This window comes from Suncus etruscus, chromosome 10 (genome assembly GCF_024139225.1).
Source record: "Suncus etruscus isolate mSunEtr1 chromosome 10, mSunEtr1.pri.cur, whole genome shotgun sequence".
In the NCBI taxonomy this organism is placed as follows: domain Eukaryota; kingdom Metazoa; phylum Chordata; class Mammalia; order Eulipotyphla; family Soricidae; genus Suncus; species Suncus etruscus.
The window spans coordinates 24,953,993-24,968,341 of record NC_064857.1 but is presented as its reverse complement, the minus strand read 5'-3'; the positions used below and the strand labels follow the sequence as shown (position 1 = coordinate 24,968,341).

Below are 14,349 nucleotides of genomic sequence, written 5' to 3'. Positions count from 1 at the left end.
GAATAAAAAGTTCCTATAATGATTATTATTTATATAAAGAAAAGACCTGCTTCTATTTGGAATCTGAATCTTAATTCAGACATTAAATGTTGGAATTCTATTTGTACTATAAATGCTAGGCTATACTAAAATAAAATATATTTGATAACCTTCATTCCACCCCATTATTTCTGACTTTACATCTACAGTTTCTGTCAATATCTCTTTTCTTGCTCCTTGCTATTCCTTGCTTGTTGGCAATATCTCAGGCATGTTGGCAAGATCTCCAAAACTCAGCTTTGCTCATTTCTCTATCTATGGAGACTACAACAAATTCTACTCACAGTTTTTAAAAATTTTTCTGCGTTTGCCCAAAATGGATCTCAAGGTCAAAATAACTGTGGACCAATTTATGTTCTGAAAAGTATTTTCTGAGGTAGTAAATAAGTCTTCTGAGCAGTAGCAAAACTGCAACTGTTTTTGAAATTTCATAGCAATACTGCCCCAATCCCAATGTGCATATAATAATGACTATTGTAATGAAAAGCAGAGATGACTGCCCATCTACTTTTGATCCCAGAAAGGCTTAACATAGACAGACAGCTGGTAGAATTATAATTAAGTCTAAAGCTTTGAATACTATTATGAGACAAGCCCCTAAAAGTTAACCTATTGATACAAGATGCTGTGCACGCGACATTAGGAAGAATTCTCACACAAGCTCATGCACAGAAGAATTTAAAACCAGAGCAGAACTTCTTCTGGGAGTTGTCCTCATAAGGACATCCTGTTGTCATCAGTGACTCTGCTAGTAGTCCTCTTACAGCTCTGCTGTTTTTTTCTAGAAGGGGGTGCTTTAATTAGGAAGACACCCAAGTGGCAGGGAGGGCACCATGTTGAGCATGAAGGCATGAAAAAAAAAAGTCAGACCATGGCAATCACATCTCTCTGTAGAAGACTACAATGCTTTGGAAGTGTAGCTTTTGGTCTCAGAAAAATTGGTTCAAATGTTGGGGTAGATAGATAAGAGGATAACAATTACAAAATATGTGCCTTTATACTTGGCATTTGACATCCTAAGACAGTCTACTTGTGCATAAAATAATAATATTGATTATACAGAATGATTTTTAGTTACATAAGGCCTAGACATGCATAAAGTACTTAGTTTATTACCAGAGTATCACACATCTTACATCCTCACAGCAAGCCTGTTCAAAGTCCTGCTATGATTTCCAGCATATAGATGAGGAAACTAAACTATAGCCAACTTAATTTATCTGCACTCACCCAGCTACAAAATAGTGTGAGTAGTGTAGCACATATTCAAACCTAGTTTCTGAACCAAAATGTAGGACATTTTATAGAAATTTTCTGAAGATTAATGAAACAAATCATGGAAAAGGATCAGAAGAGGAATATTAGTAATGATCATTCATTAGAAACCTGGATGGAAAATTACCTTTAGGCACAATGTAGGCAAATATTTAATATTTAAAAATGATTATTTTCATTTTTTTCTTTTTTTCATTGATTTTACTTTAGAATAATTTGCTATGAGGCCAGGTTTGTGGCTACATATTTTGAAATGGCATTTAGAACCTTTTACTTACAATGATCTTAATAGTCTAGAAACTAAATCATGTGCAGAATGTAAGCAACAATAAAATTAGATTACCATGTTTCTACTGACAACAGAATATTTAACCACAAATATATAAACATAGCCTTTAAATGCAGCCTCAAACCATAGTTTTATACACATTTACTCTTTTTTTTACATATTTCTCATAAATAAGATTTCTTTAAAATACACTAGTTGGATATAATTGCATTTTACTGCAGTAAAATTAGAGTGAGAAAAACAAATTCACTTAATTTGTTAGTGTTCTAAGCTTTGCAGAAATTTTGAAACTTGAAAATCATTTTTGATAATATAAATTTGTAAAACTGAATTAACCCATCATCCTAAAATATGCACTATACAATTTAATGAATTTTAAAATGCAGAAAATTTATCCACCTAATGTCAAGATTTTATCTGCTATCATCTGGGAAATCTGATCTCCCAATTCAAAATTACTATTTGCATTGCCATCAGAATTCCTGAAACTCTGCTTGGTAGTGAAGATTCCAATAGCATCTAGCTTTCTGTCACTTAAAGGCAAATTCATCTGCTTTAAACAAGTTTAAGATTCTTGTGTTTGAGTCTAAATTTACAATAGAGAAAACTAAATTAGAGCTTGCTGATAGCTCTTTTCTGCCATTCCCCTTTCCTTATCCCCACAAAACCAAAAATAAACAGTCAAGCTAGCAATATATAAACTGGCCAATCTTCAGCTCCCATGGATTTAAGACAACTAGAGACAACAAGGAGGGAAAGAATCACTGCTTTGCAAACAAGGCCTTAATTAGGTAAGTAAATAAAAATCCTTTTACTGCTACAGCCCTGAGTTCTTCGGAAGAAACATTTCTCAACTACTTCTTACACTTACACAAACATCAACACACAAGCCTCTACCAACTAGAAATTTGAACACATACCCAGACACTATAAATATCCTTAAATTAGGCACTTTAATGTAATAGAAGAATCAAACCAGCCCCCCTCCATCTTCCTCTCACCCTCCCAAACTCCTTCTTAGAAACTGAGCTTTAACAATCTAAAATTCCATTCAGTCCTGAAAGACTAACTTCCCAAATGACTAGAAAAGGCAGTTTAAAGAAAAGCCACAGGTGGTATCTTCATAACCATCCATTAGTCTCCTGCGGGCCAAGTTTTAATTTTTATAGTTAACTAAAATAATTAATAATTCATTGGGGGGAAATATCACTTCAATAGGGCTTTTCTCCATTCAGGTCAAATATTTGTTGATCTTATTTTATATTCTTACCTACTTATGTTTTATAGTTGGAAGACTTACAAGTTGGGGAAAACCAACAGAGAACTGCAACGATAACCATTCTGAGAGAGCTTGGAATAACATAAAAATGTGCACAGCTCAAATTTGGAAAGACAAAAGACATTCAAATAAGTATTCGAACTTCTCAGGAAATATAAAAGCCCAGTATTTGAGGTTGTAGTTCAGTGTCTTTCTCTTTATCCCTTAGATGAACCATGAAAATAGGCACTTGCCTGTGAGCACAGAACCTACAAACATTGAGTCTTATGATAATTTGGCAGCAGACTTAAGAAGAAACTTAATATTCTTTCTCTGCCTCTCCATTCCATTCCCTTCTTGTTTGTTCTTGAGATGAAGTTATGGGTTTTGATACAAGAAATTTTAGTGTTTTCTTAGCCTCATTATAGGGACAAGTGGTGGCAAGATGTGAAATAATGGCTCTGATGGAAGACACCTAAATAAATGCAGGAGACCCATTGAGGGTATCAATTATAGAGGTTTTGCTGTTCTAATTAAGGAGCCTAGTTTCAATTGTGCTGCAGTGAAATCACTTGAATATAAACCATGGCATACTAAGTCAGAAATGTTTGTTATGGATGAGGTCAAGAGAAGTGACTCATATTTTTAATATTTTTATGTATTTCTGGCTTTTCATATCTCTAATTCATTGGTAAACACTGCTGAATACAAAACAAGTAACATTTCAACAAAAGCATAGGGAAATCTCTCCTTATATTCTAGGGAAGCTTGCCAGATCACAAATTTTAAGCTTCACTAGTGGTGACTGAGAGGAATGAAGCACATATATTATGGAACATATATATATATAATATATATTAATTCATCAGCCTATATATATATAGGCTGATGAATTAATTCACAAACATAATAAGAATCAAGAAATTCACAGTATTGTTTGTACCTACATGGACATGTATTAGAAGACAAGATGAAAAGCGGGGCCTACCAAAGAGTAAATCTTGTTCTTAAATTTATTGAAGTTTAAGTAATATACTATAAATCCATATCTTCAAATTGTATACTTGTGTAAAATTAAATAACCCAGAAAATTTAAATACAATTTTCTTATACTGCGGATAATTCTTACAGTCTTCTAACTTTGCCTTCTAACTACCATAATCCTTGCAAGGCAGCTTAATTAAGAATGATTGAAAACAGAGATCGCTCACTGAAAAAGTCCAAAAAATTAATTTCCAAGATCTAAGATAATTCTTATTTTAGGAAGAGAATAATTTTTAGGTATTTCCTAGATTGAATTGTTCAACATACATAATACTCAACTCTCTAAAACAGTCTAAAATGTCATATTATTCTGAACTGAGGTAGGCAAAAATCTTAAAAAGTATGTTCTTCTTATACAAGATGTAAATATTAGATGTAAATATTCAGAAATGTACATTCACCACACAAACTCATAAAGAAAACCACACATTACCCAAGAGTGCTATCATCAACTCAGATAGTTTTAAGATTATGTGATTGTTATTTGTAGGAGACAATATGCCAGTATAACCATAGCAAAATAAAAAAATCTTACCCGTACCTCATTTCTTTATATATAAGATAAATAACTAGTATTTCTTCATATTTAACAATCCGTATGGGCATATTCTATTAAGCAAATACCTTGACCATAGACTTCTTTATTTATCTCATTTTTTTACAATAATATGTATGACTACTCTGGGTTAGCCTTCAAGGACCTCTTTATCACTCTGCTCAGTGGCTGCCCTGTGCAGTATGAGGTGTGGCTGAGACAGTCACATTAGCAGCAGCCATGCTTATTCTTGAAGTCAAACACCAAAGTAGAGAAAAGGGAGGCTGCTTGTTATTATCTGATGTAAAAAACTTACTTTAAGTGCCTAATTTACAATTGCTTTCCTATAAGTAATTTAACTTTTACTTTGATTTTCTACTGGACTTGAGAGAAACAAAATTAGAATAAAACATACCTGTTCAGAGATCAGTAAAGTTTCTACTTTTCAAAGTATTCAGCTTTCAGAAAATCTAACTATCTACGTACCTGCTCAAAATATGTAAATACTGACTAAAGACTAAATTGATCACTGTTGGTATAGACATCAGAATCCCTCATAATTGAAACAACTGGTTTCATATTTTTCTATTATAAAAACCATAAACACTCCACTTTCAAATGGGTTTGGTAATATATAAATATGTATATCACCAAACACTGTGTCAAAAAAGTTTATAACAATGATTTTAAGAACTGTACTAAAGAATTGCCATGGTGACAGTGAAACTATGTTTTTTATATATAGATGAAATTCTGATATGGATAATTTATTGCATTTCTAATGAAACACATACAAAGTTTATCAAAGAAGGTTCTAAGAGTTAGTAAGGAATTAACAGGCAAAACATCATCTTTCTTTGAAATGCAATTTTCCAATGTTAAAATAAAATTAATATAATACACCATCTAAATCATCCTTCTGCATATTAAGTTTTAAAAATATTCAAATATATTTAACAGTTAACATATATAGATAGCTTCATTTATATATTTATACTTTAGCATATATATGAATATTTGCTTTATATAAAATTTTCATTATTATATACATTCATCTGTTAAAGTAACTATAAAATCAAATGCTTAAAGTATACCATTTAATATTAAGAAAAGTAAATTTATACCATCTTTAAGCAAGATTGTGCATTTGTAAAGAATTTGTTTTTGTTAATATATTTATATTTTAGTGACCAAATCCACAATGACTTGATATTTACAAACAATCCAGTTCAAGGGTGCCTTTTAGCAAATTGATTCTATTTAGTAACACAAAAAAAGCAATAAAAGGAAATTATTTCAAATTTTTATTGCTCATGTAGCAAAATATTGCAAAGTAATGCTGTGCTGCAAAGATACAACACATTCCAAAGTGAATGATATCTAAATATATATATATATATAAAACCAGTCTATATAATATTCCAATAACTTAGTCATATTTAGCTCCTAACAAATAATGAGGTTGTTCATTTAAAAAAAATTCCCTAGAGGGGAAATAGTTTCGTGGATTTGACTACTGAAATCATAATCACCTAATAACAAAGCAAATACTGAACAAGAAACAATGTACAAAGTAAACAGAGAGAAGGCAGACACTCACCTTCGGTGCCATTGGGAGTCATGGAATTACTATTTATATGAGAGTTATCGAGTTTGGGACCATTGGGGGATTCACTACTAGCACTCAGACGGCTATGCGGGCTGGTTAGATCCTGCATTTCCATAGACCTAAAGACAAGAAGTCTTCCGTTGGACAGATGTACCAAATTCATAACACCACTGTTTAATGCGATAACGACTTGACACCTTCTTTGAAACCCATTCACACAAAAGTCCCATTGTATCTATTTTCTTAGACTCCAAGTAATTCATCTTACATTTTAACTTCAGTCATCCTTTCATAACATGTACTATTAAAAGATGTCATAGCCTTACCTATCCAGCCAAACATAGACATGCAGCTTAAAATATTTCCCCCTTTAAGTTGCTCCTTCAGTAAAAAGATCTAACGAGACAATGACACCTATTTTAATTTTTCAAAGGAAAAATCCATTCATGTGTTCTTTAAAAATTGAAAACTCAAAGAGATGCTTTTTCTAACAGAGGAAACAAATGTGTGAAAAGGTATTAGGGAAAAATGATTTTCCTCCCCTCTGGAATCTGTTTCATCTAACAAATAAGCACTTAGGTATGCCCCTTATAATTTACCACCCAACTGTAATTTAATGGGTCTCCAAACCAAATAAAACACTTGAAGCCTATAGTCTAGTGACAGGGAATGAGATAGTCCTGATGCATGTGTTTACTCTGGCAAACTGCTTAATTGTCCCCCTGTTTCCCTTGAAACAAATGCAGCATTAAAACATTATGATGTCGGTTCACTTATTTGCTTTGTGGATTACATACAGCGTGCCCAATTGAAAAGGGATAAGTCCAACATACAGTGAGTCCCTGGGAGCACTGGTGCTCAGAAGAACTCAGCTGTCACTTACTCGGGGAAATAAGAACAATTCTATGTCAGTGCCGGAGTAATTTTGCATCTTTTGCCACATGAAAAAGGTTAAATTCACCTCAAAACTTTTTAGACTCTGCAGTTACTTAATGCTTTAAAAAATTCAGAAGCCACCCAGGACTGTAAACAGTTGGGAAACTTTCCATTTATTTCTAAGATTGTGTTGATGAAGAGAAAAGAGCATTTAAAGTATCTACAACATCTAGAAGACCATTCTGGCATTCGTGTTTTAAAAAAGTCTTAGATCCATTCCCTTCATTTTAACTCGCCTGTGTTTTTCTTTAAAAAGGGGAGAAGGGTATAAATGCTACATAGAAGCAGTTAAGACTGTTCCTTACCAAAACAGGAATACTAAAGCTATAGTTATTTCTAACCTCCAGGTTGTATTTTAATAGCTGTAAATATTGTCTTACATATTTAAAAACTAATTGTAAACCAGTTTATTTCTAAAGTGTGTTTTTCTCTTTTCCAGATCTCCTAAATTCAAACGAAAACGTGGCTTGACATCTAATTTTTTCTCTCCTAATTTTATCACCTATGCAGTTTTCCTAACAACACCTACTAAGGAGTACCTAATCATTTTCAATCCCATGCTCCTATTCCCTTTGTACATATTCAAAATATTATTAACAAGCAAACCCACGCATTGTTAAGTCATTTCCATCCGAGGTGGCTGCTATTAATAGAAATAATTAAGAAATACTAGACAAAAATAGATATGGGTCACAGAAAGGTAATCTCCCCAAAACGTCAAATATCCACTAGATCCTTACCTGCAACCCGAGGAAACAGCAACATCTGAACGGGTTGGAGATGTTTGCACCTGTGATCAGGGGTGAAAAATTAGAAGCTGTTGTTAACTTTGCTTCAGTGTCAGCTCTTAATTATACAGAGCACATGGCCGAGAACAACAATGCTCTCTTTTAACCAAAAGAGAAAAAGGAGAATACTGCAGCAGTGAAAGGCATATTGTCTTTAAGTTGAGGTCTCCACTGTTGTTTCCTCCTGCAGGTCTCTACCCTTCTCCTCCCCCTGTCATGGGGGGAAAGGCAGCCAAATGACGGGATAGTGATTCATCACTGGCCTATGACAGCTGCAAACGGGATTACCCTTCCCCCAATCATCATGCAAAGCAGCCTGGCCCAGGCAGTTTGGAAAAGGTACTTGGGGAGGAGGGACCCCCAACAACAGCTATTAGCAAAATGAGTGTGTTTCACAGCAGTGGTTCCAGCCTTAATCCTCTAGCATCCTCAGAAGATCTTTCATCTTCTGCTATCACCAGCTCCACTCCAGTTCCCACCCACCTTTTTGACTCCTGACAGTTTCTTATCTTAATCAAAAAGGTTTTCTCTTATATTGACTATTTGTCACTAAGCATTCACCAAAGCAGCTCCTGGGCAACTTGCAGGCGAGGCTGGGCTAGTTCTACCTGCCAAAGGCAACTTTTGCTATCAAAGGCCAAATTTGGAGCGATGCACTCACTCCATGGCACCAGCAAATGCTGGGTGCCGAAGGCTTCTTGAGGACTGCCTGGGGGGAAAAAATGAAACAGCAACTGGTTTTGTTTAATTTTCATTTTTTAAACTAGATAACGAATGGTTTTAGTCTAAAGTTCCAGTTAGACAGCTCCTAGGTCTTCGGTCTTTAGGATTCATGCCACAGCCTTCCTGAACCTTCAGGCTCTGATGCCTACTACCTGACTGCCCAGAGGCAGTACCAGCAGGTGAGAACCCCAGGTGAGGGCGAGATTTTGGTTTGCAAACTCAAGCTAACTGCCTCTGCAGTAGGTAGCAAAAAAGCATTTTGTGTTACCTTTAAAATGGCTCAGAATTCCAAATCTTTGATGTGCAATTGCATTCAACCTGAACTGACATCAATTAGGGTTACAGAACAAAGATGGGAACTGAAGCATCTCAAATGGCATTAAAGTTATCCAGCCAAACATCTTCTATTGAGTCCTGTTATTTTTTAATTATGATTTATGAAATTAAGAAATACTACCTTTTTGGCAAGAAAAAAAGCATCATTAAGTCTAAATATGTTGGTGTAAAGTTACGTTGAAATTTCTGGGTATAGGTTTCTATAACATGTGCAAGATGAAAAACAATTTTTCATAGATAGCTTGAGTACTGAATGAAAAATTTAATTTTAATGCCTGCTGATATGTCATTCTATAATAGCAGGCTTCGGCAATTTTTGTTTAAATTAATGTCCTCACAAAAGATGAAATGTTTTCTTTTAGAAACGTCAGCAATATACCTCAAGGATAAATTTCAGTTTCTACTTTTTTTCTCTACTTTTATACACCTGGAATAAATTATAGGTGAGTACTAGCTTACTCTTAAGAACATTTTTGGCTTAATTACATGAAAGAGTGTAAAAAATGCTTTCTGTTACTATGTAAAACATTCACATTTTAGCATTAGCTAAATAGTATAATCTAGAAAAAGACAATTTTAAGCTCATTGTATACTTTCAAAGTGTATTTACATATGAGGCTTTAACCTGTCATACTGAATTTTTAAAATCAAACTGTTAATAAAAAATGAACTTCGAAATAAGAATTAGCCTAACATATTATCTCCCTGGAAAAAATGCATTTGCACAACAACCTATGTCTCTCTCATGCTTGTTCAACTCTGTCTTTACTGTACTTTCATGCATTACAATTTTTTCAGAGTCCATATCCATGATCTTCATTTCATTAAGTATACTGCAGATATATTCTTTTGTGTCTCAAGGATTATTTAAACCATGTGTTGTGTGTTACTGTATTTAAAAATGACTCTTTAATCAAAATAACTTTAAAACAACTAATCCTCACTTAGGCTGGTCAGCTGAATCCACATCGTGGTCCAGGAAAAATAAATCTACTCTCAAGAATGTGAATGCAGACAACAATTAGACACAGATGTGAGCAAAATTAGTTACAGTTTACAAAATGCTACACTTCACATGCTTTTAGTTTTTTATGTGTAGTACAAGATTACAGTGCAGTAAGGAAACATACTCTTATAATGACTTATCTCAAAAGAACACCTATTTCTGATTGGTGTTGATTTTCTCTTGTGTTTGACAATATCTCAAAGAATTTCTGAAATGTAAGTCTTAAAATAAAATGTGCTTCCAAAATAAATAGGTTAATTTCCACTCAAAAGAGTAAAAATTACATCATAGTTTGCAGAAAAAATGTTGTTAGGCATTCAGTTAGTTCACTTTTTCTGTTTACATCTATAAATTTAATGTTTCTCATTTTCTCCTAATTCGCTATTTTTAATCAAATGTTCCTATGTATGAAGAAATATTTCCCATAGCATTATACATGGTCATCTAAGATTACAATGGGTTCATTTTACTTTAATGCTTCTTTAAAACTTTTGGTATAGAACAATCAGAGAGGCATACAAAGTGAAAACACAAAGAGAAAAAAAAGATAGCAGAACCTTTTAGAATTTCAATTCAGGAATCCCAAACTAGTAACTTTGACTTCTGATTAGTTAATGAAGTCTTTTAAGTTTGCCTTTTTTCTAATTAAATTTATAATTCTTCACAGATGTAACTTTTGTTGATGTTCAATTTGTCTCTCTCATTTTGTTAAACCTCACATAGTACTTCGCCAATCCATTGAATAGCCACATTAAATCTGTTAATACCATGCTCTTCAACCCCAGAAATTATTTCCAGAAGGCAAACTTGCTTTGAGAGATCATCAAACAAGACTTAAGGTACACATTTTATCACATTTTCCCTACCACAGAGCTCAGGGTGCAGAGCAGAATTCATGACTTTTGCACTGTTTATTATACTTTGTTAAATTACAAATCAAAAGCATCTGACAGAAGATCATGTATGAAGCCAAAAAGTTAATAATGTTCTGTGAAAAGTAAACTGTAAATGGAAAGGGATTCTAAATCTCAGCAGCACAGAGCAAATAAAATGTAGGTACTTGTCTAAATTATGGGTTTTCCATAGGCTTTTTTTTGCTTGCAAGAAGCAATTTTTATAAAATGACTATAATTTAAAACTTTTTTTTTCCCAAATGAAAAAAGAAAATTTCAAAGTGAAAGTATTGAACTTATCTAAATAAATAGAGTTGGCAGGCAAGCTAGTTTTGCCTAACCAAAGATCAACCTGGGTCCTCCCAAATTTGAAAGACAATGACAATTTTCTAATCAGAATGCATTTTATAGGGGGAAATGTGACTAAGGCAAAAATCTGCTTTTTAAACAGAATATATTCTTGCTAAAATTCTCATCAGTATATCTTACTATGAGGTGGGTCTGTCACCCAAAAAATACTAAAATAGAAATAAACTTTTAGGAAGAGCAAGATGTCTTCTAAATATTAACATGTTCATTTTCATCTTAAATCCTCCATCTAACAAATACTTTTCGCTTATTTCTGGTTTTTTAATGCAGTACATTGACATTACCTTTGAAGCGCCATGCTGATATAAAAGGGGAACATAGAATTCCGGTGAAAACAAAACCCAGTATTCTACAACTGATTTTATCATTTTAAGATTTTTTAAAAAATTAGCCTTTATTTAAAATGTTAAAATACTTTTCAAATGCTAGATGCTTCAGAAGTGTTTTTGTGGGTTTTTTTTTGTTCCAGTTGATTTGCATAAAATAAATTTTCATGTTCAAATTTTCTGTTGAGAAAATCATTTATCATGTCTCCAAGAAACTCACACAGCAGTTGACTTCCCTTTGGCAACTCTAAAACTTAACAGTGGCTCAATTACGCTTCTCTGTCTATCATCGCCAAACATTTCAGAACTGAAAATCTATGGCTGCTTCCACCCGTACTGCACACTTGGGCCTCAGGAGAACCCAAGCAAAGAAAAAGGCAAACATCAAATATTTGATAATGCAAAAAAAGCATGACTGCTCATGTATGCATGCCCTCAAACTCCTAATGAAGGGTGAAAGACATACATGTCTGAGATAATACCTAGTCCACAAAACATATTAAAGAAAAAAATTCCAATATGCGACAATACTATCCGACTACCTAATTATTTTTGTCCATCTTGCCATTTTAGAGAAATTAAAGATATTCACAGAAATTGCCTAAATTCAATGACAGCTCTGAATTTGTTGAATTCCTGCGAATGCTAGGTTAAAGTACATTCAAAAACTTCTCCCAAGAAATATAAGCCCATGAATCACTGACAATACATATGCTGATTTTCAATGACAAATTATTTTCAACAGTAATCCAAAAATTCAAGTATCAAGGGGGTTTTAATCTCAAGGTTCACTGAAATTATTTAAAGTGTCAAAAACTAAAAAATATATTATTTTGGCATCTTTATTTTTTCATTTGAAGAGGAGCCTGTTGACTATAATATTTGGTAAATTTACGTATTAAAGCCAAAGACTTTCTTTCCTTAAAAAAAAAGTGATATTAACTTATTTTTGTGATAAGATTTCCTTTTAAAATGTTCATGACTTCCTCGTTTCTTATACCAGTATCATCTAGGGATGATAGGGAAAGTTATGCGTGTCGCAATGGAAATACACATAATACATATATACATATATATATATATGTATACAGTATATACAAACACACACACATATGTTCTTCCTTCAATCTCACACAAAATTTGAGATTTATGTAGAAACCCAGAAGTGACAAGAACAGACTTGGGTATTCTCTTAAAATAGCTTTCCACCAAAGTAATTGTGAACAATTAATTTGTAATGATCACTTAATGACTCTAATCGCTCAGAAAATTTGTGGGGGGGGGGCTGAAGGTTAAGAATCATAGTTGTCTGACTCAGAGTTGACTGATGGAACTCTAGAACTAATCAAGTACCAGATCCAGTGTGTCATCATCCACTTTCCCATGTCCTACTTCTTTTATTTTCCAACAAATACAAACAATACTATTTAAGTTAATAAATTAATAATAATAATAATAATAATAATAATAATAAAAGTGCTCCTGTTAGTTATTTTGGGCTTTGCCCACCAGGACAGCAGTGCCAGGCAGCACAATTTCCCCAGCACAGTCAGCTTGTACTTACAGGGCTCACATCCGCTGCATCCACCAGTTTAGCGCGCTCCTTCCAATTTTCTGCTTTAGCAAAGAAGCTCCATGCCTGACATAGTAGGGTTCCAGAGGAAAGATGCGTCAGGGGTTTTTTAGGTGCCCCAAGTGGAGCCGGCAGCTTCAGGACGCGCAGAGGCGGCAGGGCCAGCAGAGGAGCCACTGCTGCAGGCTGGGGCTACCGAGCAACTGAACTCCAAAGCTTTGCCCAGCAAGAAAACTGCCACAGTGGACGGCCCCAGGAAGGCTTAGAGAAGTCTGAAGTGGCACCGGAGAGTTTTCCCTTCGCCCCAAACTCGGTGCCATCAGCTCCCACCGTTCTGCTTAGGAACCGCTTTGAGCCCTGCGCTTCTGGCCCTATGCGCAACAGCAGCAAAAGCAACAGCAGAAGCAGCAACAGCAGCAGCAGCAGCAGCAGCAGCAGCAGACGCAGCAGCAACTGCAATAGCAACTCCAATAGCTACAGCAGCAAGCAGCAGCAGCAGCAGCAGATAGCATCTGAGCACCCTAGACAAAGAACCAGCAGAATCGCATCCCTGGATTTGTTTGCTCAGCCTTGTAGGTCTGCCTGGGAAGCCTCAGGGCTTTTTTTTTTTTTTTTCCCCTTTTCTTCTTTCTTTTCTGTTTTTGCAAACGCAAACCACAGCTATTCTCTTGTCCTATCCTTATTGGTTTAAATGCAACAATTGAAGGGAGCAGGGCTCACAGTCTGACCCAACCTTGCTGCTTTAAAAAAAAATTTATTATGTAAATGAAAGCGCCCCATGGTATCTGAATAAACAGCTGTATGAGAAGAATTTCTTCTCCAAGACTGTCAACACACGTCTCTGGCTACAGCAGCTACCAATTACGGGCTTTGGGGGAGTCGTTTCACGTTATCTTTTAATACTTTTCCAAACTTTTTTTTTTCTTTCAGGTCCTGAAACTTAGTGAATCAATGCTTTTGCAAAAAGTTTTTTTTTTTTTCTTTTTTCTTTTTCATGTTCCAACTATCAGATCTGGATAAAAGGAAAATCTTAAAAGTGCTATTTCCATATTGAGTAAATAAGAAAAAAAAAACAAATGTGTAAGCCATTATCAGTTTAACAATAAAAAGTCTGAGTGATTCTGAAATAATTTATGGGATAATTCTTGAGGGTATGAATTAGGTAACACTTTAGAGTTAATAGTTTTTTTCTGATTAGGATGGGGAAATGTTAATTTAACTAGAACGCTGAAAAATGTTTTGAGAAGAATTTCTTTTAAAGAAATTCTCAGTGAACTACGAATCTATACATTAAAGCCTTAACACCTAGAAAGTTGAATCATTCACAATGATTAAATCACTTTTTTTTTA

At 34.2% G+C, this 14,349-nt stretch overlaps 1 protein-coding gene across 1 annotated transcript in view; it reads right to left on the bottom strand.

Moving 5' to 3' along the window:
- EYA1 (EYA transcriptional coactivator and phosphatase 1) overlaps positions 1 to 13,166 on the bottom strand; it is a 156,140-nt gene extending 142,974 nt beyond the window's left edge. Inside the window, exons 1-3 of the mRNA XM_049781818.1 lie at positions 12,991 to 13,166; positions 7,726 to 7,775; positions 6,041 to 6,168 (exon numbers count right to left, since the gene is read on the bottom strand). Of these exons, the coding sequence (XP_049637775.1) occupies positions 6,041 to 6,164 (124 nt within the window). The 5' untranslated portion in view covers positions 6,165 to 6,168; positions 7,726 to 7,775; positions 12,991 to 13,166. The remainder of the gene's footprint in view (positions 1 to 6,040; positions 6,169 to 7,725; positions 7,776 to 12,990) is intronic.
- Positions 13,167 to 14,349: the final 1,183 nt, after the last annotated feature.